Source organism: Macadamia integrifolia, chromosome 13, assembly GCF_013358625.1.
Source record: "Macadamia integrifolia cultivar HAES 741 chromosome 13, SCU_Mint_v3, whole genome shotgun sequence".
NCBI classification, from domain to species: Eukaryota; Viridiplantae; Streptophyta; class Magnoliopsida; order Proteales; family Proteaceae; genus Macadamia; species Macadamia integrifolia.
The window spans coordinates 11,706,792-11,727,695 of NC_056569.1; the positions used below are offsets into that span (position 1 = coordinate 11,706,792).

At 39.6% G+C, this 20,904-nt stretch overlaps 2 protein-coding genes and 1 non-coding gene across 3 annotated transcripts; 1 reads left to right on the forward strand and 2 right to left on the reverse strand.

Moving 5' to 3' along the window:
- Positions 1 to 1,787, forward strand: LOC122059014. The gene is made up of 2 exons (XM_042621722.1): positions 1 to 150; positions 1,080 to 1,787. Exons 1-2 carry the CDS (start codon positions 1 to 3, stop codon positions 1,785 to 1,787), a joined length of 858 nt encoding a protein of 285 aa, XP_042477656.1.
- Positions 1,788 to 5,638: 3,851 nt separating this feature from the next.
- Positions 5,639 to 19,565, reverse strand: LOC122059430 (peptidyl-prolyl cis-trans isomerase FKBP17-1, chloroplastic). The gene is made up of 4 exons (XM_042622209.1): positions 19,185 to 19,565; positions 17,831 to 17,953; positions 16,811 to 16,927; positions 5,639 to 6,083 (listed from the first exon to the last, which is right to left on the reverse strand). Exons 1-4 carry the CDS (start codon positions 19,512 to 19,514, stop codon positions 5,961 to 5,963), a joined length of 693 nt encoding a protein of 230 aa, XP_042478143.1. The 5' UTR covers positions 19,515 to 19,565; the 3' UTR covers positions 5,639 to 5,960.
- Positions 19,547 to 19,619, reverse strand: TRNAK-UUU. Its single transcript has one exon. It is a non-coding gene; the product is annotated as a tRNA-Lys (tRNA).
- Between the last annotated feature and the right edge of the window lie 1,285 nt (positions 19,620 to 20,904).

A 20,904-nucleotide genomic window follows, 5' to 3' on the forward strand; every position in this document is an offset into this window, starting at 1 on the left:
ATGATCTTTGATGGCATCATCCGCCCCAACACTAGCCCTTTTATCCCTCCAATTCTCCTTGTAAAAAAGAAAGATGGTTCATGGCGATTTTGCGTCGACTATCGAGCTCTCAATGTCGTCACTGTGAAGGACCATTTTCCGATCCCAATGGTTGAAGAATTGTTTGACGAGCTCCATGGCTCCAAATTCTATTCCAAGTTTGACCTTTGATCTGGTTTCCATCAAATCCGAGTTAATGCAGCCGACATTCCGACAACTGCATTCTGCACGCATGAGGGTCACTACGAGTTCCTCGTAATGCCGTTTGGACTCTCCAATGCCCTTCCACGTTCCAAGCTACGATGAACTCGACCTTGAAGCCGTTTCTCTGAATATTTGCATTGGTGTTTTCGACGATATTTTGGTGTACAGTGCTACTTAGGATCTCCACCTTAGTCACTTGCGTCAGGTATTCCAAGTCCTCAGTGATAATAATTTTTTTCTCAAGCTTTCCAAGTGCAATTTTGGGCGGGAAAAAATTGAGAATCTGGGTCATCTCATCTCTTGTGATGGAGTCGCCATTGACCCAGCCAAGATCACTGCAATTCAGTAGTGGCCCAAGCCTACTACCATCAAGCAACTTCGTGGGTTCCTCGGCTTAGTAGGTTACTATTGTCGTTTTGTGCGTGGCTACGCATCTCTTGCAACTCCACTCACTGCTCTCTTAAAAAAAGATGCATTCCAGTGGGGTGATGCCGCTGACTTGCCTTGGGAGATTTAAAGGATGCACTTACCACCACCCCTGTTTTAAGCCTCCCAAATTTTGACATCCAGTTTGTCGTCGGATGCCTCGGGAGCTGCCATGGGTGCCATTTTATCACAACGTGGTCATCCTCTTGCATATTTCAGTAAGGTCCTTTCCTCACGGTTACAAGCTTCTTTTATATATATGCTCAGGAGATGTTTGCCATTACTAAATCAGTTCAACGTTGGCGTCACTACTATTGGGGCGTGAGTTCATCATCCGCATAGACCATCGCAGCCTTTAGCATCTCATGGATCAATAGATCCAAACTCCCGAACAACATTATTGGTAACAGAAGTTGCTGGGTTTTCAATACAAGATTATCTATAAACCAGGTCGAGAGAACGTAGTAGTAGACGCTCTGTCTTGCTGCACCGACTCCTCCTTCGCAGCTATATCAGCCCCACATGTTGATCTTCTGCAACAAATTCGCTTGGAACACCAGTCCGATCCAGAAGCTAAGAAGTTAGTTGGCGTGATTCAAACAACTCTAGAACAATACCCAAAGTTTCAGTTGGCAAGAGACATCATCTACTTCCAAAACCGTATTTACTTGGCTCCAAGCTCAAACCTCAAAGCCACGGTTTTTAAGGAACTTCACTCATCTCCCGTAAGTGGTCACTCTAGGTTCTTGCACATGCTTGCATCAGACAAAGTTTCTTCTGGCGAGGCCAACGCAAGGATGTGCGTCGATGGGTCGCGGAGTGCCTTGTTTTCCAGCAAATCAAGTATACGACCAAGTCTCCGCAAGGGCTTCTTTAACCTCCGCCAATTCCAACTCGCATCTAGGAGGACATTGCTCTTGATTTTATTACTGCGCGCATTGCCCAATTCGCATGGCAAAACTGAAATCTTGGTCGTCATTGATCGGCTTTCGAAGTATGCCCACTTTGTAGCCTTAGCCCCACACTACACTGCCATGAAGGTGGCTGAAGTTTTCGTTAGCAATATTGTAAAGTTGCATGGGGTACCAAGGAGCATTGTCGGTGATCGGGATCCATAGTTCCTCAGCATCTTTTGGCGTGAGCTTTTTCTTCGTTAAGGCACCACTTTTCGGATGGGCACCGCCTACCACCCACAGACCGACGGGCAATCAGGGGTTCGAAATCGCTGCCTCGAGCAATACTTATGTTGCTTCTGCATGGACCATACTCAGCAGTGCTTCGCACACTTAGATTGGGCAGAGTATTGGTATAATATCTCATTCCACTCGGCTATTGGAAGGACCCCGTTCGAAGCTCTCTACGGTCGACCATGACCAGCCATTCTAGATTACCTTCCATTCGATCCAAGATACGAACCAGTTGACCGTGAGCTTAGAACTCGTGACATTATCCTTCGTTAACTCAAAACCAATCTGGAAAAATCACAGTTAAGGATGAAGCTCCAAGCTGACCGTAAGTGTACTGATCTGCAGTTCAAGGTTGACGACTGGGTATTGGTTAAACTCCAGCTGTATCGCCAATCGTCCGTCACTCACAGTCCTTCCATCAAGCTCGTCAAGCGTTACTATGGGCTGTACCAGATTACAGACAGTATTGATGCAGTAGCGTATCAGCTTTGCCTTCCACCCGGTGTTTCACATCTCTTTCCTCAAGCCATTCCGCGGAGATCCCAGAACAGCTATGTCACGCTTCCGAACGATGCTGAGTTGAGTCTGAACCTTGAGGATAAGGTTCAATTTGAAGATGGGAGGAATGATATGGTGCCATCACTCATTCCCACTTCATCCGAGGTTCCTGCAGTTGAAGATGTCATGACTCCTTTGGCAACAGCCCAACAACCACTAGGTGTAATGGTTAGAGAGAGTATTCACGTACGTGAATGTATGTGAACAACCCTGATCTATGGATATGATATATATTTTCTCTCTTCTTATTTAATAGATGCCATATTCACAGACCAAGATCGTTCACGTACATTCACGTACATGTTCTCCATATTCTCCACGTATATTTTAGTTGTTATATTCTCAGTTGTTACTTTGTTTATTTAAGTGATGCATGTAATAGCTGTAATAGTAGGGGGGAATATAATATTATTATTCATCATCCCATTTCTCTCGTCTCACCAATTCTAGGACGACTTGGCCTCGAACTCAGGATAGCCATTCTGTTCCGTAAGTATTACAAGGTGTTCTACCAAAGACCAAATATCTTAGTGCTGCGGGTAAACAAACTCTCATTCAAGCAACCCTCTCGGCAATTCCTCAGCATTATATGCCTTGCTTTCGCATACCAGTTTCTACATTGGATTCTTTGGAGAGTGCATCTCGTTGTTTCTTTTGGTCCAATGGTGACAGAAAACTCATTCCTACTGTGAAATGGTCTATCATCTACACTCCTAAAGAAGTCAGGAGGGTTAAATATCAAGTCTCCCCGTTCTATGAACCAAGCCTTGCTTGCTAAAAAAGCTTGGGAACTGCTTCATTCTCCTTTATCTCTTTGGGGTAAATTGATGAAATCTAAATATTTTCCCAATTGTTCCTTTCTTGAGGCTCAATGTTCATCTCCAGCATCTTGGGGTTGGAACTCGATTATCTATGGCCGATCACTTCTTCTTAAAGGATTATTCATTCGTATCGGCCATGGTTACAACTCCTTTCCCACTTCCTGCTTCAGCTCCTAGGACTGTCTCAGATTTTATCATTCCTGATATGGGTTGCTGAAATGTATCGAAGGTGAATAGTTGGTGGCCCCCAGATTATGCAGAGGGTATCTTAGCCATCCCATTACCACTCTTCCCTCTTCCTGATGAGTTCATTTGGTCCCCAACTGCTAGCGGTAAATTTTCTGTTGCCTCTGCATATCCTCTTGCTTTCTCTCGAGAAGTAGTTATTCTTCATCCCTTTTGGCAAAGAATGTGGCATATGACTATAGCTCCAAAGATTAAATCCTTTATTTGGAAGGTTCTGTGGAATAAGGTCCCTCTTCAAACTTGCTCAATTAGAGAGGCCTTTCTCTCCAAGACCAGTGCCCCTTTTGTGGAATAATACCTTTGGACTCGAACCATCTTTTCCTCACTTTTAATTTCTCCGCTTCGGTTTGGAATGATTCTGGTTTTGGCTCTCTTTCTTCCAATTCCAACTCTATTCAAGATTGAATCTCAGCTATTCTATTTTAACCTGGTTCAAGAATTAGAAGACATTGGTTATCCTCTCTTATGGCAAGCGTTATCTGGCAATTATGGCCATCCTATCTGGACATAGTCTTCAGATCCACATCTAGTTCCATCTCTTCCATAATCTACCGAAGTCATCAGTTGGTTATGGAATTCTGCAATCCTATTTCCATCACTCCAATTGTTCATACTGTCCAAGTCCAATGGTGTCCTCCATGAGAAAACTATATTAAAGCTAATGTAGATGCATCTTGCCTTGGTTGTCCTGGTCCTGTGGGCATCGAAGGAGTTTTTTGTGATCACAATTGTATATTTCTCTATGGGGTTTTGCTGTGATGTCTTTGTTTCTAACCGATGTCGACCCTCTACTTACGAATGATTGATAATACCCCATTGTTGCATGATACCTTCTTTGAACCATCCAAACCCCTTAGTCAACAGATTCTCGCTTGACCTTTGGTGTGGGAACACTCAATCCTCCCTACTTTAAGTGCTATGCACGAGGACAATTGAGATTTTTTTATTGTTTTGGCCAATTGAGATGCTTCTCTACTTGAGGCTCTTTTTGTTGTGACAATGTCTATGATACCTAGGCTATGAGTGAGCAGAAGACAGAAGGGTGTCAATTTAAAACCAGAACTAAAAACTATAACTGGTCATTTAAAACCAAACTGAATCAGACCAAAAAAAATTGGTTCAATCTTGGTTTAATTTGAACTCCATTCGTTTTCATCTCACTTTTTGTCTAAAAACCGTCATTTTGAATTATATAGAACCAAATGAAGTGCAACTCATTAACCTAACCTAAACCATTGTAAACCCTCAAAGGCCAAAACACAATTGTAAGATTCCAGTTTTCACTTCGCCTCTTTTGCCTATGTTTTCTGACTACTGAATTTCCTCACTTATCTTTTGCACTTCAACATATCTTCTTGTTTCTTCTTTTATGTCTTGCTTCTTCAAGGCCAATACAAGACATTCCCAATCCTCGTCTAAATTAAAGAACTGAACCAAACAAAATGAACAAATTAAACCAAACTACTGAGACCATATATGATCCAAACGAAACTGAATACAGAAAACCAAATAGGAACCAAATAAAACCAAACCGAATCAGATTGGTTTCCATTTGATATTATGAAAATTATTTGATTTCAATTCGATTTTACATATTGTGTCCTGAATTGAACCAAAAACAAAAATCAAAACCAAACCAATTGACACCGTTAGGGTAAACAAAACCAACTTGACCCTTGGCCCCAGTATTATATTTGGTTAATTGCAACCATTTTCCTTTGGGAGAGAAGTAGCCAGGTATAGATATTTCTCCCTCTCCCCCCAATGAATAAAAGTAGCTAATTCTAACTAACATGATGAAAAACACATCTCAAGAAAATTATCCTATTGGACCATTGTAAATTCCCAACATCAAGAAAATCGAACAATCAGGAATCTAGAGTAACTGCCAAGCAGCTCAAGTTGTAATTAATCCTGTGAATGTAATGGGTCCTACGGGAAGTATAACAATCCTTAATCTCCAGAGAAATACATTTACTATCTATAATCCTCCTCCCCTTCGATCAATGGATTGTTTAGTTAGATAGAAACAGAGAGCACATCTTTCATCCCAGTAAAAGTGGGAAAATGATAAGCAACACTAATGTGTTCATTCCTTCGATTTAAAAAAAAAAAGTTACATTTTTATTGTTTATGCTAACTTTTTCATTCCTTCAATTAAAAAGCAAAGGAGTATAGATTTTATTTTTTTAGTTTTGTTTCTTCTCAGCTTTCAGAAACTCAATGGAACTTATGGGACTTAACCGTTTTATCTCATCACTTACAGGGGGGAAAAAAATATATTTTACATATTTACTGTCTTTGTTTTTGGTTTCATCCCTTCAAGTCAAAGGAAAATGAAAAAATTCATTTACATATTTACTCTGTTTCTTTTGGGGAATTCAAGAACTCAACAGCACTGATGACCAGGTTACATCATCAAATTCTTGTATAACTGCGTCTGCATAAAATACTGATTCTATAATATTGACAGTTGACCTCACTGATGCCGTAGGCTGACCAACTCAATGTCAAATACCAGAGTTCCTAATGTTGAGCCTTCTCCATTAGCCAGACGTGTTGGATTGAAAATGGTGGTAAACAGCCTTTGTCTGTCAAAAAACTGAAGAGCAAGATACAACAAAGAGCTATATAAACATCTTGGAATTAGTAAAAGAAATGACTATTATGTATAAGAACATAATTCCCTTCTCTTTATAGACAATCTGATTTGGAAAGAATTTTATTAAACAAGTCGGCCCCAAAACAAGATTGCATTGTTTAAACCAAATACATGAAATCCCTACAAAAAATCATAAGAGCAGTAAGAGGATGATTGAACCCATTCACACTAAAGCATCTCAAATTATAAGGCCTACAGTTTTAAGGATAGATAGCCCAAGGAAGCAAGGAACAAATACTTTCCACCTCAAAGATAGCATAAATTCCTTTCCTTCCTATCAACCCATTCACAGAGAATCTACACTGGCTTACAGAAACCATTTGCCAGCCATGCAAGATTGGAGTACTTGATGGCATCAAAGGAGACAGAAAAGTGGCACCTCAAATTGATGTCACAGTGGATGACCCATCACTGTACAGAGTGATTCACAAATGGCAGCTTACTACATAGAAAAATTACACTGGATCTGCAATTTATTTACAGTTCCTTCTGCAGTCTGCGTCAGGGAACACATATTGGGTATAATGTATTAATCCTAGAGATTCATGAGACAAAATAAACTTTTGTCCAGGAAAATCTTGGAGGAACGAAAAAGGAAAAATAAAAAATTTAAAAAAGAAAGAAGAGAAAAGCCGCCTTTGGTGAGACATTGGGTTGCTACATTCTCTTACCTTCTTTTAAGAAAAAAAAAAAAAAACTCCCTAGTTACCATGGCTGAAGTTATTATGTCTAGTTTGTCCAACCAAACCTACTTGACTTTTCTTTGGGTACAGACAGGAATCTGTTAAAAGTGCATTTGCTAGTTACTAAGCTGATCACCCTTGTCATTGATGTGCCTTCCACTACATTAAATTGGTAAACCAAACACCTTCCTCAAAAGCCACAAAATATAGGAGCACTTCTACAAGTCTCTTCCCACAAGCATACATTATGACCTCTATCCACACTACAAGAAATTGCAATTTAACATCTTGCCACCATCTGAGACTTGTACAATGGCTAAAGTTATTATGTCTAGTTTGTCCAACCAAGCTTCCTGTTGGAAGTCTATCGAGAGAAAGTGTCTTCCCACAAGCATACATTCTATCCCGACCATAGATTCAACTTCGAGAAGATAAAAGCTTATCTGGCCAATCCACCTGTTCTGGCTCCACCTTAACCTGGCCTTACTTAGCTCTCTTTCACAACTCGGGCACCTGGTTGGCCCGACCATTCCTTTAGATTTCAGCCTCTCACCAGTAGCAGGTCTGCCATGAGCAACAAGCCACACATCCTATAACTCTATAAGCAATTGCAATTTAACATCTTGCCACCATTTGAGACTTGTACATTGGCTAAAGTTATTATGTCTAGTTTGTCCAACCAAGGGCTTTACTTCCTGTTAGAAGTCTATCGAGAGAACGGAGGAGTCTACTCGTCCCTTGGGTTTTCCTAGTCCTATTAGGATTGTGAGTTTGGGTTTTCCTAATCCTATTAGGACTGTCCCATTAGGACTGAATATGATTAGAAGTTAGCAATTAGTATTAGTTTCCTATTTTGGTCTATTTTGTTCTTTCCTATTCCTAATAGGACTTGTATTGGCTATTCTATTTAATGAATGAATGTGGGCAGCCCCAATCTAATCGATTGGCACACCTCACAGGTCTCTATCTCTCCCTCACTCTCTTTTTCTTCTATTGTCTTTACACTTCCATTATGGCAACTGCTCTTCTCCATAAGCTGTTTTGTCCTTGTCTGCAACTCCACATCTCCATGGCTATTTTACAGGCCAGGCCTCATTCATCACCGATCAACCTAATAGGTATTAAGCCCACACCCATTTGTCCCTTTGTAAGACACACTCCAGCTTAAACCCCAATCGACAAAATGATTCTTCTTAAAATCGTTGATAAATTCACACGTCAATTTATCATCATTTTTTACCAGTATACAGTGGCACATAGAACAGAAATAGATATACACTTTTTGAAATGGAGATGCGGTGGATCACTTCACTTTTGCAAGTTGCCACATCATGGAGATGCGATGACACATAGAACAGAAATAGATATACAGTTATTGTAATGGAGATGCAGTGGAACACTTCATTCACTCTTGCAAGTTGCCACATCATGGGTACAGCACTCTCTGATAAAAGTATCTCCATATCCTTACAATTGGGTCCTGCTGCTCTGATATCTTCTTCATGTTGAAAACTACTCTTCTTCTCAACCCCAACCGGTCATACCCCCTCCCCCTCCAAACCAGAAAAAAAAGAAAGCAACAATTTTTATTTTGGTAGGTCAAAAGGATATGGATTCTTAGAAGTTGACAGAAACATGATATCACTTTAAAGTAGAAACTTCATATTGAAATAAACTTTCTCACGTTGATCTGCAAAGTAAGACTGCCCCCAGAGAACTGTACATATTATATCATGTTAAGTTTGTCTCTAATTCTTGACCCGTTTTGAAGAATGACCCGAATGAAATTTTTTCTGAGATCTGTGATGGAGCAGAGGGGTTGGTCCGTGACTCGATGGATCGACCCACAACTTGGATGAGCAAATAATGTATTATCATCTTGTTGAGCACGCATTGTAATTTGGGGGGTTTTTTGACCTAGGGATTTTGGGCGAGTTCTCTTGTCGCAATTTGAGTGTATTTGAGCAATCTACATTGTAACGTCTCTTCTATAATAGTGAAACATCTTATTCTTCACCCAAGGACGTAGCACACCACATCGATGTGTGAACCTTGTTAAATCTGTGTTGTGTGCGAACTTGTCTCTCTTTTTTTTCTTCGTATTAGTTGGTGTTTGCTCTAACATATTACAACAACAGTTTTCATTCAACTATAATCCTTCAATCCTATGACCCACTTTCGAACAAAAACTAAGAGTTTCTACCACTATAGTAAAATTAGAAAAATGGGCGAGCATGTTGCCACGTTAAAATGCCTCCAAAACACTTGAATAAACCTTATTAGAAAGAATCATTGAAATGAACAGCTACATCCAGTTCCATTTGAAGCCAAAGCCCATATAGTAAATTAATCTTATTGTGAGACCTCCAAAAACTATAATTGTCCAAAATCCAGTTCCAAATTTTCAGATCTTGAAATCACCTTCAGGAAAAACATTGTAAGGTATTTGTGGGTGTTGAGTTTTAGGAGTAAGGGTATTTTTGTCCCAACACATGCTATTATGTATTAGGGCATTATCAGTGCAGGGTACAAGGGTAGTCCTGTCCCTGAGCAAGTGTTTATTGTTATATATATCATGGGACTGACCTGCGGTCGACTATCCTGGTCTGAGCTGTAGGTTAGTTCCCCCCTTGGGACTGATTTGTGCTCTCGCCTCTGCCCTCTCTTCTGTCTTCTTTTCTTGGTTTGACTGCAGGATTCTGGAATTCTAACATGGTATCAGAGCCTCTGTGATCAAACCTAGGGTTTATACATTCTTCTCTGTTGACTTCATTCTTCCGGTAACCTCTCTGGTGTGCAACCGCCTACTGCTGCGTTTACTATGGTTTAAATCACATGGGTGTTAGATAATGCCTCTTTACTCATTTTATTAATTGACAATCGAAGACTGATTTTTGACAGGGTTGTTTATACTTCATCGATTTTTGCCCCATGGTCTGTAATACACACCCTAAACCCTACCGGTGATTGTTTGTTTGGTGATGACTATGGAGAGATCCGGTCTTGATAATATGGCCCTACATTAGCAATCCTTTCTTTTCTACTTTTTTTTTTTGTTCCTCATGGCTGAGACCAAAACTACCACTGCTGCTGCTACATCTTCCTCGGACAATGTGAATGTCCAGATTACCTCTATCAAGCTCAAAGGAAGTTTGAACTACCTACTTTAGGCTCAATCTGTGAAGGTTTATCTTATGGCCAAAGATAAACTTGAATATACTACATTTGATTCTCCCCAGTCCACTGATAAGGGATATAATGACTGGATGAAGGAAAATGCATTAATTTTGATATGGTTGTGGAATAGAATGGAACCAGATGTCGCTGCCAATGTCATGTTCCACACTACTGCAAAAGGGGTATGAGATGATTTGAAGGAAACCTACTCCCAGGAGAAGAATATGACTCGTATTTATGATATCTATGAGAAGTTGTTCCAATTTCGCCAATCTGACAAGTCTCTATCAAAATACTACATGCTTTCAAGGGAATGGTTGAAGAACTCAATGTCTTCTAGCCCTTAACTACAGATATGGAAAAGTTCAAAGCTCAGCGTAATGAATTCTTTGTTTCCAAGTTCTTGGCTGGCTTGAATAATGATCTGAAGGCAGTGAATGGTCATTTACTTGCTGGCGACACTGTCCCTACACTGAATGATACTTACTCACACCTTCAGTGCATCACATCTTCTACAAAATCTGATCAGTTCACTAAAGACAATTCAGCCTTTCTTGCTAGCCGTGGACATGGCCGAAGTCGTGGGGGAGGCCATTTGTTTGGTGGACGGGGTTCTAGTAGACAACACTTTGATCGTGGACAGCAATATAATCATTCTTTTCACCAATGCTCTTACTATAGGAAGCCCAACCATACTGTAGAGACTTGTTAGGCAAAGCATAGCAAACCAGAGTGGGCAACCCAATAAGCCAATCATGCAGTGTCAGATGATGGTACTGACCTGGTATCTCCCAATGATACTAAACCAGGGACTTCTTCAGGAGATTCCCACCAGTCTACGTGCTGATATCAATCAATTACTAAGGCGGTTGCAGACTCTTGACTCTAATACATCTAATGGTGCATCTACATCCACTGCTACCTTGGCACAAGCAGGTACATCAGCCCTTCTTACCACTACTTCTACCCCCTGGATTATTGATTCAGGGGCCTCAGCTCATATGACTGGTAAGTCATCCATGTTTAACTCTTTTTCCCCTAGTACCACATCTACATCTGTTGTTCTTTCAAATGGTGCTTCAACCCCTGTTTGAAGTCATGGTACTATCTCACCTACCACCTCACTTAACTTGTCCTCTGTGTTACATGTTCCCAAATTTCCATTAAGTCTTCTCTCAGTAAGTCAGTTAACAAAGTCCTTAAATTGCTCAGTAACTTTCTTCTCTTCTTACTGTGTTTTTCAAGATCTTCACAAGAGGAAGACGATTGGTGGAGGGCATGAAAAAGATGGTTTATATTCTCTCTACTGTGGCACTCCTGCTACTTCCGCTGCTATTACAGCCGTTGGGGATGTGACTCCTTTCCAATGGCACTGTCGTTTAGGTCATTTGTCCTTATCTAGGTTGCAAATCTTATTTCCTAGTTTTAAGTCTATAGCAAAGTTAGAGTGTGAAGCGTGTGAGTTAGGAAAGCATCATCGTGTGTCTTTCCCATCTCGCTCTGTGCTCTGGAGTCCGTCTTTATTTTCCTTAGTTCATTCAAATGTTTAGGGTCCTTGTCGAGTCAACAATAGGTTTAGGTTTTGATATTTTGTGACTTTTGTTGACGACCACTCTCGTCTTACATTATTGTACTTGTTAAAGGATCGATCTGAATTTTTATCTATGTTTCAGACTTTCTATAATGAAATAAGAACTCAATTTGGCATTTTAATTAAGATCTTTTGTTCTGACAATGCTTTAGAATATGTCCAAAATGAGATTTCTGATTTTTGTACTGCCCGTGGGATGATACACCAAACTAGCTGCTCTTATATCCCTCAACAAATGGGGTGACTGAGTGCAAGAATCAACATCTCCTTAAGGTAGCACGGGCAATTATGTTACATATGCATGTTCCGAAATCTTTTTGGAGTGATGGAGTTTTAACTGCCTGTCATTTAATTAATTGCATTTCATATTCAGTTCTTTCCGATCGATCTCCTTTTTCTATTGTTTTTCCCAACTTGCCCAGTTTTTCGGTTCCTCCTCGTGTTTTTGGCTGTCTGTTTTGTTCATAACTTGCATGCTCTGTCTAATAAGTTATCTCCTAGGTCCACTAAATGCATCTTTTTGGGTTATTCCCATACTCAGAAAGGGTACAGGCGCTATGACCCAGTCACTCACCGCAATTTTGTTAGTGTTGATGTGTCTTTTTTTGAAGGCACACCTTTTTTTTCTTCCCAAGCATCCCAGCACGGGACCGAGTGGACTTCTCGAGCTCCACCTCCTATCCCTAGTCTCATTCCTTTCCCTAATACCCCTAGTGCCAGCATCCCACCTCCTCTATAGGTTTATCAGCGCCAGAAGCAGCTCGGAAAGCCCAGTGGTGATATTATTACTCCAGCCAATTCGCTACCTCCACTATTGCCCTCCTCTGGTGAAGCTCCAATCCAATCCTGTCCCTGATGACTTACCAATTGCTCATCGTAAAGGTACACGCACTTGCACTAAAAAATATATGTTTGTGTATCCCATTGATAAATTTGTTTCCTTATCTCATCTTCCATCAACTATCCATGGTCTTACATTATCCCTTTCTACTCATACCATTCCCAAATCTCATGTTGATGCCTTGAGTATCCCTAGATGGAAAACTGCCATGGATGTAGAAATGGATGATCTCTTGAACTGTGCCACCTGAAGCCTGGTAGATTTACCTCCTGGTAAGGACTTGGTGAAGTGTCGCTGGGTTTATACTCTTAAGTATCATTCTGATGGCTCTGTTGAGCGGATGAAGGCCCGTCTAGTTGCCAAGGGGTATACTCAGACATATGGGGTTGATTATTTTGAGACATTCTCTCCTATTGCTAGGCTGAACTCTATTCGCCTTCTTATTTTTCTTGCTGTTAACTATGATTGGCCATTGTTTCAGTTGGATATTAAGAATTTTTTTTTATATGGTGATCTGCAGGAAGTAGTGTATATAGAACAACCTCCTAGGTATGTTGCTCAGGGGGAGAATAGAGGTCGAGTGTGTCATTTACACAAGGCTTTCTATGGACTTAAACAGTCCCCTCGGTCATGGTTTGACAAATTTAAACTACTATGGTAACTTGTGGGTTTTCCCAATGTTATTCTGATCACTCTGTCTTTGTTCATCACAGAGGTAATAAATTGATTGTCTTAGTGGTTTGTGTGAATGATATTATCCTCACTGGCAATGATGGGGCAGGAATTTCTAAAGTTAAGGAGTACTTGCAACAACACTTTCAGACCAAAGACTCAGGCCAACTTCATTATTTTCTTAGGATTGAAGTGGTTAGATGCAAGAAGGGGATCAATGTTGGTGTATGATGTCTTGTATTCCGTCGCAGTTTAATCCAGGGAGTACTGGTGCAGCACCTAGACAGGCAGGACGACGGTCCCACTAGCTGGTTAGCGGGCCGTGGGGGTTACAAGGGGGGCAGGAGGCCCCCCTGCATAGCAGGGGGTGTAGGGGAGCGCAGCCCCCCGCTCGAATTTTTTATTTGAGGGCAATTGTAGTTTAATCCGGATTGGGATTTTTTCGCTATATATCTGTAGCGAAGGTTTCTTTCTCTGTAATGCAAGCAATACTGAGAGGTGTGAGGACGAGCGCTGTAACCCTATTCTCCATTGATAGTGAAGCAGGATCTCATCTCACCGGGGACGTAGGCAACCTTGCTGAACCTCGTAAAATCCGTGTGCATTGTTTGTTTTGTTTTTCCATTATCTTCTGCATCGTTTTAGGGTTGCGTTTCTACAATCAGTTTATCTCAAAAGAAGTATGTGTTGGATCTTTTGTCGGATACTGGGATGCTTGCATCCAAACCTGTGGATATCCCTATGGACCCTCACGGCCTCACCAGAAATTTGGTGTTCATGCAGTCTGCTCAGAAAGCACATTGGGATGCAGCTATTCATGTTCTTCAGTATTTAAAGGGTACTCCTGGTAAAGGGCTGATCTATCGCCCTAATCGGCATATGGATCTGATTGGCTACTCCGATGCTGATTGGGCTGGCTCTGATAGTGATCGTAGGTCCACTAAAGGTTATTGTACTTTTGTTGGAAGCAGAATACAAAGCTATGGCTCACACCACTGCTTAGTTTATGTGGTTACGGTCATTACTTTTGGAGTTGGGTTTTCCAATAAACAAGCCTATGGAGATGTACTATGACAAACAAGTAGCTGTGTATATTGCTAGTAATCCTGTCTTCCATGAGAAAACTAAACATATTGAAGTGGATTGCCACTTTGTTCGTGATGCTTTTCTTAAGATGTTAGTCAAGACTCCGTTTGTTCCTTCCTCAGATCAGTTGGCAATGTTTACTAAGTCTTTGTTTGCTCCTAGTTTTCGCAGTGGTTGTACCAAGCTGAGCATGGGTGATGTATATGCTCTAGCTTGAGGGGGAGTGTTGAGTTTTAGGAGTAAGGGTATTTTTGTCCCAACACATGCTATTATGTATTAGGGGGTATTCGTGTCCCTGCGCAAGTGTTGAATGCTATATATATCATGGGACTGACCTGCGGTCGACTATTCTGGTCTAAGCCGCAGGTTAGTTCCCCCCTTGGGACTGATTTGTGCTCTCGCCTCTTCCCTTTCTTTTGTCTTCTTCTTTTCTTCTTCTCTTCTTTTCTTGGTTTGCTTGCAGGATTCTGGAATTCTAACAGCGTAAATAAATGCAGGCATAATGGTTAGTGAAGTATGTATGTATTTATATTGGTCAGGTGAGAATAAGGATAGAGGTTACGGTATTGCATGGGAATGAGAAGACTTGAGTTCAACCAATACCAAGATTGACGCTAATGCAGAGTTTATAATTTGAATGGTCGATCATCAATAATCTGAGGTTGGATATCAGATTTGTTAGACTGGGTGAGGCACTCAATCAAGATGGATTTCACCCAAACTGTACTTGTTACTACTTTTAGAGGATATTGGATACAATTGGATAAAATATTGCAGTTTAACGCTTGTTCTTTTTTCTGAAGAATGTCTTTTATCCCAACTACTGAAAGAGATCCAATCTAAGGGCTGTGACGTAGTCTAGAGTTACTAGGAGACTCAAGTCAATTTTTTACTAGGAAACTCGATCAAATTTTTTTTTTTTTTTTTTTTTATACTAAGAGTTACTATGAGACTCGGTCAATTTTTTACGAGGAGTGGAAACACTAACAATTAAAATGTACAGCATAGTTGTACTTTCCAGGTTTAAGAGAATATGAAGAGAGCAGTTGTACCCAGGGTTTGGGTCCTGTATAGAAACTAGACTACATTGTACTGTTTCTCATCTTTCTCAAGATAAAGACTAAAGAATAAGATCAGAAAACAACCCATGTACATAGGCCATAAAACCCAATTGCATAAATATCTGGCTTTATGTTTACTTTGATTTTATTGCTTCGTTTTTGGGCTATCTATTGAAGAAGCGCTGCAAAATTTAGTGCTACTTTTAATCAACTGAGATTAGAGCAGAGTGTGTAAGATCCATGCAACTACAGGGAGAACCTCCGGTGCGTGCAACTGTTTGCCCAATACATTTGCTTCAATAAAACAAGTGCAATGTCGTGATTAATCAATCAATAACACTCATTTCTAGAATAAAGAGGAATGAAATTTGGGGCAGAAACAAAAGCAATCAAATGATGGATAACAGAAAAAATTAATCTATTTGTATTGACACATGGTGCCCCTTGTCATAGAAGGCTTTGAGAGTAATGATATGTGTTAAGTTTGTCTCGAATTCTTGACCCGTTTTGAAGATTGACCAGCTCTGACATATTTTGGTGGCAGCCCGAATGGGAAGTTTTTTGAGATCTGTGATGGTAATAGAGGGGTTGGACCAGATTGACCATGACCCGATGGGTCGACCCGCGACTTGGAGTATATAATGTACTGTTTTTTGGAGCTTTTTCGAGCTAGGGTTTCAGGGCAAGTTTTCTTGTCGTTGCTTGGGTGTAATCTCTTTTTTGCATTGTGAAACATCTTCTTCTTCGCCTGAGGACGTAGCACACCACACTGGTGTGTGAACCTCGTTAAATCTTTGTGTTGTGCAAATCTATTATCTATTTGTTTTCGTATTTCTTGGTATTTGCTCTAACAATATGATACATCAACTCTTCCCCTGTCTCCCCAGGAAATTGTTTTGAGTAAAGTTATGATATATCAACACCACTGAACCAGAAATAAGGACCTAAAAGGGTAACAGAGAAGGATTTTCAAACCCTAATGTTGTATTGCATCATTACAACAGTTGTCCATTGGTTACTCATTGTACCTCACCAAAAAGAAGAAGCAAACCTTGCTTTAGCATCAATGGAGAATTAAATCACATAGCCTACAAACATAATAAACTGTATAAACTATAGAGTAACAAACCAGAGATGCATACAAGTGTAGAATTAAACAACTAATTAATTTGAAAGACTACTACAAAATTATCTATGTTCTCTAATTTCTTCCTTCAAATGACAAGAAGACATTCTGTTTCTTTCACCATTCTGCATCAGTAATGAAACTTTTCTTCCCTTTTTTTTTCCATAGAGAAGAAGGAACAATGAGGTAAGGAACAATCTTATCTCAGATTGTGCTCATCAAGTGGAAATAAAAGTATAAAACTCGAGCAATAGCACAGCAATTGAAATTTGATTTTTTCAATTGAATATATTAAGCTTGATAGATGAACCTAATATAATCCATAAACATTGTATTACAAGATCTTTATCTTCTTCTATTTACAGAATTCAAGAGCTAAAAGAGAGCAAAATAATCAGCAAAAGAAATGGGGAGGGGAATTTATACATACGTTAGGTGGCAAGGGTTCTTGCGATGTGTTCTGGTATCCTTGGGTTGGTGGTATAATGACTCTACGGATACTCCCTACTTTCATTGATCTCACAGCTGTTTCAATGCCTGAAATGACCTACACAAGTCATTTCCAAATATCAAGGTCAAGAAATTTCTTGAAATTCCTTAGACCCAATAAACCCTAGCCAATTCAATTACAAAAATATCCCAAGATAGGTTGTGAGTAAGAAAGCCTTCTATAAGACCCATGGTGAAACAGGATCACACCATTTCAACTCATTTTATGAGTCCTTTTTCAGTGCTAATGGAAAAGTCTACGTGTATTTTGAATGTGATAAAGGACATGGAGAAACCAGAGAAAACTAAGTAATAAGAGGAAAGGAGGCAATAGAAATGCAATCGAGAAAAGAAAATCAACCTTCTTTTAGAGTATTTCAAGTCATTGATGCAGTTGAAAACAAGAGATGGGCATATTGCAAAGGTTGTTTAGTTACACAAAGATATGGGTTCTTGTAGAGTTTCAGTACCCACGAAGTTTGAAGAGCTGTTTCAAATGGTGATTCGAAGAAATTTCCCAAACCCCTTAGTGGGGGGTGGGGGTGGTAGACGTTATAGTATCTAACCATGTGTGCTTTCACAGATGAGGCACCTGTAATTTCTATAATGTTGTTTATATATCCGTTATTTATTTATTTATTTATTTTTTTTTTTTGGGGGGGGGGGGTGGGGTTGGGGTGTGGAAAAGGAAGCGTTATTGTTATTTTGACATATAAATCTGAGATAGTCTTTTACAGCCAACTCTCGGAAGATTGGGCACTCTTGTAGGGTCAGAGGGCTTATGCCATTTCCTTAAAGGAAGGTTTTGGGACAATGAAGTAAACCATTAGCATTTTGCCCCACCATCTACTTTAAGGCCTTTTTCTGGAGTGACAGCTATCACAAGTATGCCGTAACAAAGCATAAACAGTGCAAATTCGGTTATTAACAAAGGAAATCGCAATTTATCTTCTGAGCTTACTCTGCCGGAACCAAGTATGAATACAAATGGAATCGGTTCACCCATTTCATCTTTGTGACCATAAGTTGAATCAAAGAGCCATCCTTGTTTTGCTGCTAACCTTCCATAGTAATGGACTGCAACCTTTACAACCAAAAGTGAAATTGAGGTCAGTTAAGTCATTTCATCCAAACAAAACAACCATTTGGTATTCTGCAAGATACCACATCTGTTCCACATAAACCTGTTAAAAGTTAAAACGACACACATCATATATGTTAATCTAAAATCCATTTTCATGTGGGTTGAAAATGAAATACTACATTTAAGAATACAGATATTAAATTCACCAATTTAAAAACTTTCTCCATATTTTCATAAACAAGGAATATAGATCAGAGCATTTAAGAACCTCACTTCAAGATGGCCACGCCTACTTTCCAGAAGAGATTACTTATATAGTGAAGTTGCCCTTTCAAGCTATGTTGATCAGGAACAAGGCCTTTATCAGTTCTTTCAAGATTTGGAGCTCTTCCAAGGACAAATGTTTTGTGTTATGATACTGCAGGTTTCAAGTGTGCGTTTAATGCCACATGGAGATCTAAAATCACCAGCCAGACAATCTAAATCATATAGGGCCAACTGATTTAACTACAGAATAAATTCTGTTGTCTAACCCAGGCCAAGGTCAATTGCATTTATATCAGTGAAAAATATACCTGTCAAACATTCTTTAATTATTTGGCTGCCATTATCTATGCAGTCCCCTTTGAAAAACTATGCAATATATTGGCTCTTTATGCAACATGTCATTAGGCTTTAGAGCTGAAACATACTTGGAAGAGATTCACAAATATTTTGGCCGCCCATTCAGTAGCCATGGGTTCGAACATAGTATTATTGCCAAAGACAAACCTGACCTCTTTTTTCCATCCTAAAGATTGAGAATTTAAAGTACCAAATTAACTATCTACTCCGATGGCCAGACAATAAGCCCGGTTTAAGAACTTTGAGATCCCTGCTTGATAGTCAATACTTATATATCACAGTTTGTTATAATTATATCTCTTTATTAAGTGGAGCACAGAATTTTAAATTTTAACTATCTTGAAGAATTATTTTAGTCAAAAGATAAGTCCAAGAGGAACTTCTCATTCTCCAAACTTATAAAACCCAGAAGGACAGTTAAATCACATTTGAGGTGTAGTTGATAAACATTCAAGTGTTCAACCCTCATTACAATACCTGACAGAAAGCATCTCTTATATGCTTACATGAAGCAGTAATCATAAATCATGAAAAATACAAGAGAAAACTAATTGAAGTTCTTTAAAAACATGTAATTCTGCCAAAATATTCAATAGAATTGAGTTACCTGATCTCCATTGACGGGTACTTCCCCATCACCTACTCGAAGGTCCAAAACCTTCACTCCACCAGAACCTTCGAGCTCTGAAAACTCAGGAGGGGCAGCTCTGGATGAAGAATCAGAGACGATAAATAGTGTAAATGTAGAAGAGAGAACAGAAAGAGATAAAGCTCTTCTCGTCCTTGTTGACAATGATGATGATGAAGAAGAAGAAGAAGAAGAAGAGGAGGAGGATATTGTTGCAGAGATGATTGATGGGGTTTTAGGAATCGAAACCGTTATATGATTGAGAAGAGGAAGAGACGAGAGAGAAATAGAGCAGCAGTGGAGCTTCATCTTTTGCAGAAAAAAAAAAACAGAAAACAAAACGCCGTCCGTGGGAATCGAACCCACGACCACGTGGTTAAAAGCCACGCGCTCTACCAGCTGAGCTAGGACGGCTTTGACAAGGTAATGATAATAATTAATTTTGTCCATTATTGTTCAAGATTTAAAGCCGTTTCAGCCGAGGGCACTGAGGCACAAACTGAAAAGGCGTATGAAAAGATGAGAAATGAAAAATAAACAATAACAAATGAAAGTTAAAAGTAAGAGAAAACGAGGCATAACCTAATAAGCAGGAGAACTTCACTTAAATGGGATGGGTTACATGCGTCCTTGCTCTCCAATAAGCTTTATTTGAGGTCATACTTGGTACAAGTTCAAACTATGTATGTCATTCCTCACAATTTCTCCTATGATCATTTTAGGCCTACCCCTATCTCTTTTACCTCCTTCAATCAGAATCATCACTTTTTTTTACTGGGACATCCCTAGGCCTCCGTTGAACATGATCATACAGCCTCAAATGAGTTTCGTGGAGCTTATCATTGATCGGGACAACTCCCAAATTAGCTTTAATATGTTCATTTCTTATTTCATCCTTTCTACTTTTTCTGCACATCCATCTTGATATCATCTTTGCTATACATTGCTTCACAATATGATATTTCTTAATTGACCAACATTCTTTCCCATACATGATAACTGGGTGATGGATTTAACCTTGTTTAAAAAAAAAAAAAACTATTGGTTTTTTTACCATTTTACCCTTATATCTTCCTTAATGAATCATAGGATTGGTGAAGATAATGGATTAGTCTTGGTTGATACCGATCCTATCCATGCAATCCTAACCATCCTATCTGAGTTTTAACACCATGGTTTTTAGTGTCAGTCTTGTTCGTTGACGAAACTCATGAATAAGTTTTCTAGGAGGAGTGTGAAAAATTCGAATGTGACAGTTAAAACCAATTGAAACCAACTGGAAAACTCAAATCAAACCGACCATTAACTCTAATGGTTCGACTTTGGTTCATAAAAAAATTTCTTATTTTTGACCAATCTGGGCCAATCTCTCTCTCTCTCTCACACACACACATATATACAAACACATATTCATGGTTCTAAAAATTGGTTTCAGATCACTCGATTTGTATTTGTATTAGCATAGGTTCTTGGCGGGAATTGTAACGCATGCATGGGAGAGGGAGGAGATATGTCTAATTCTGTTTAAATAGCTACACAACACTCAGAATAAGGAAATTTAGGGAGTGTAAGTTTGGCTTTGATGGCTCGAACCTAGTCTAACTTGGTTATGAGGGTCACCTGACCCAACCTTGACCAGGGTTGAGTTGGGCTTGGGTTAAGACCTAAACCCAGCCCAGACCAACTCGATTTTAACTCT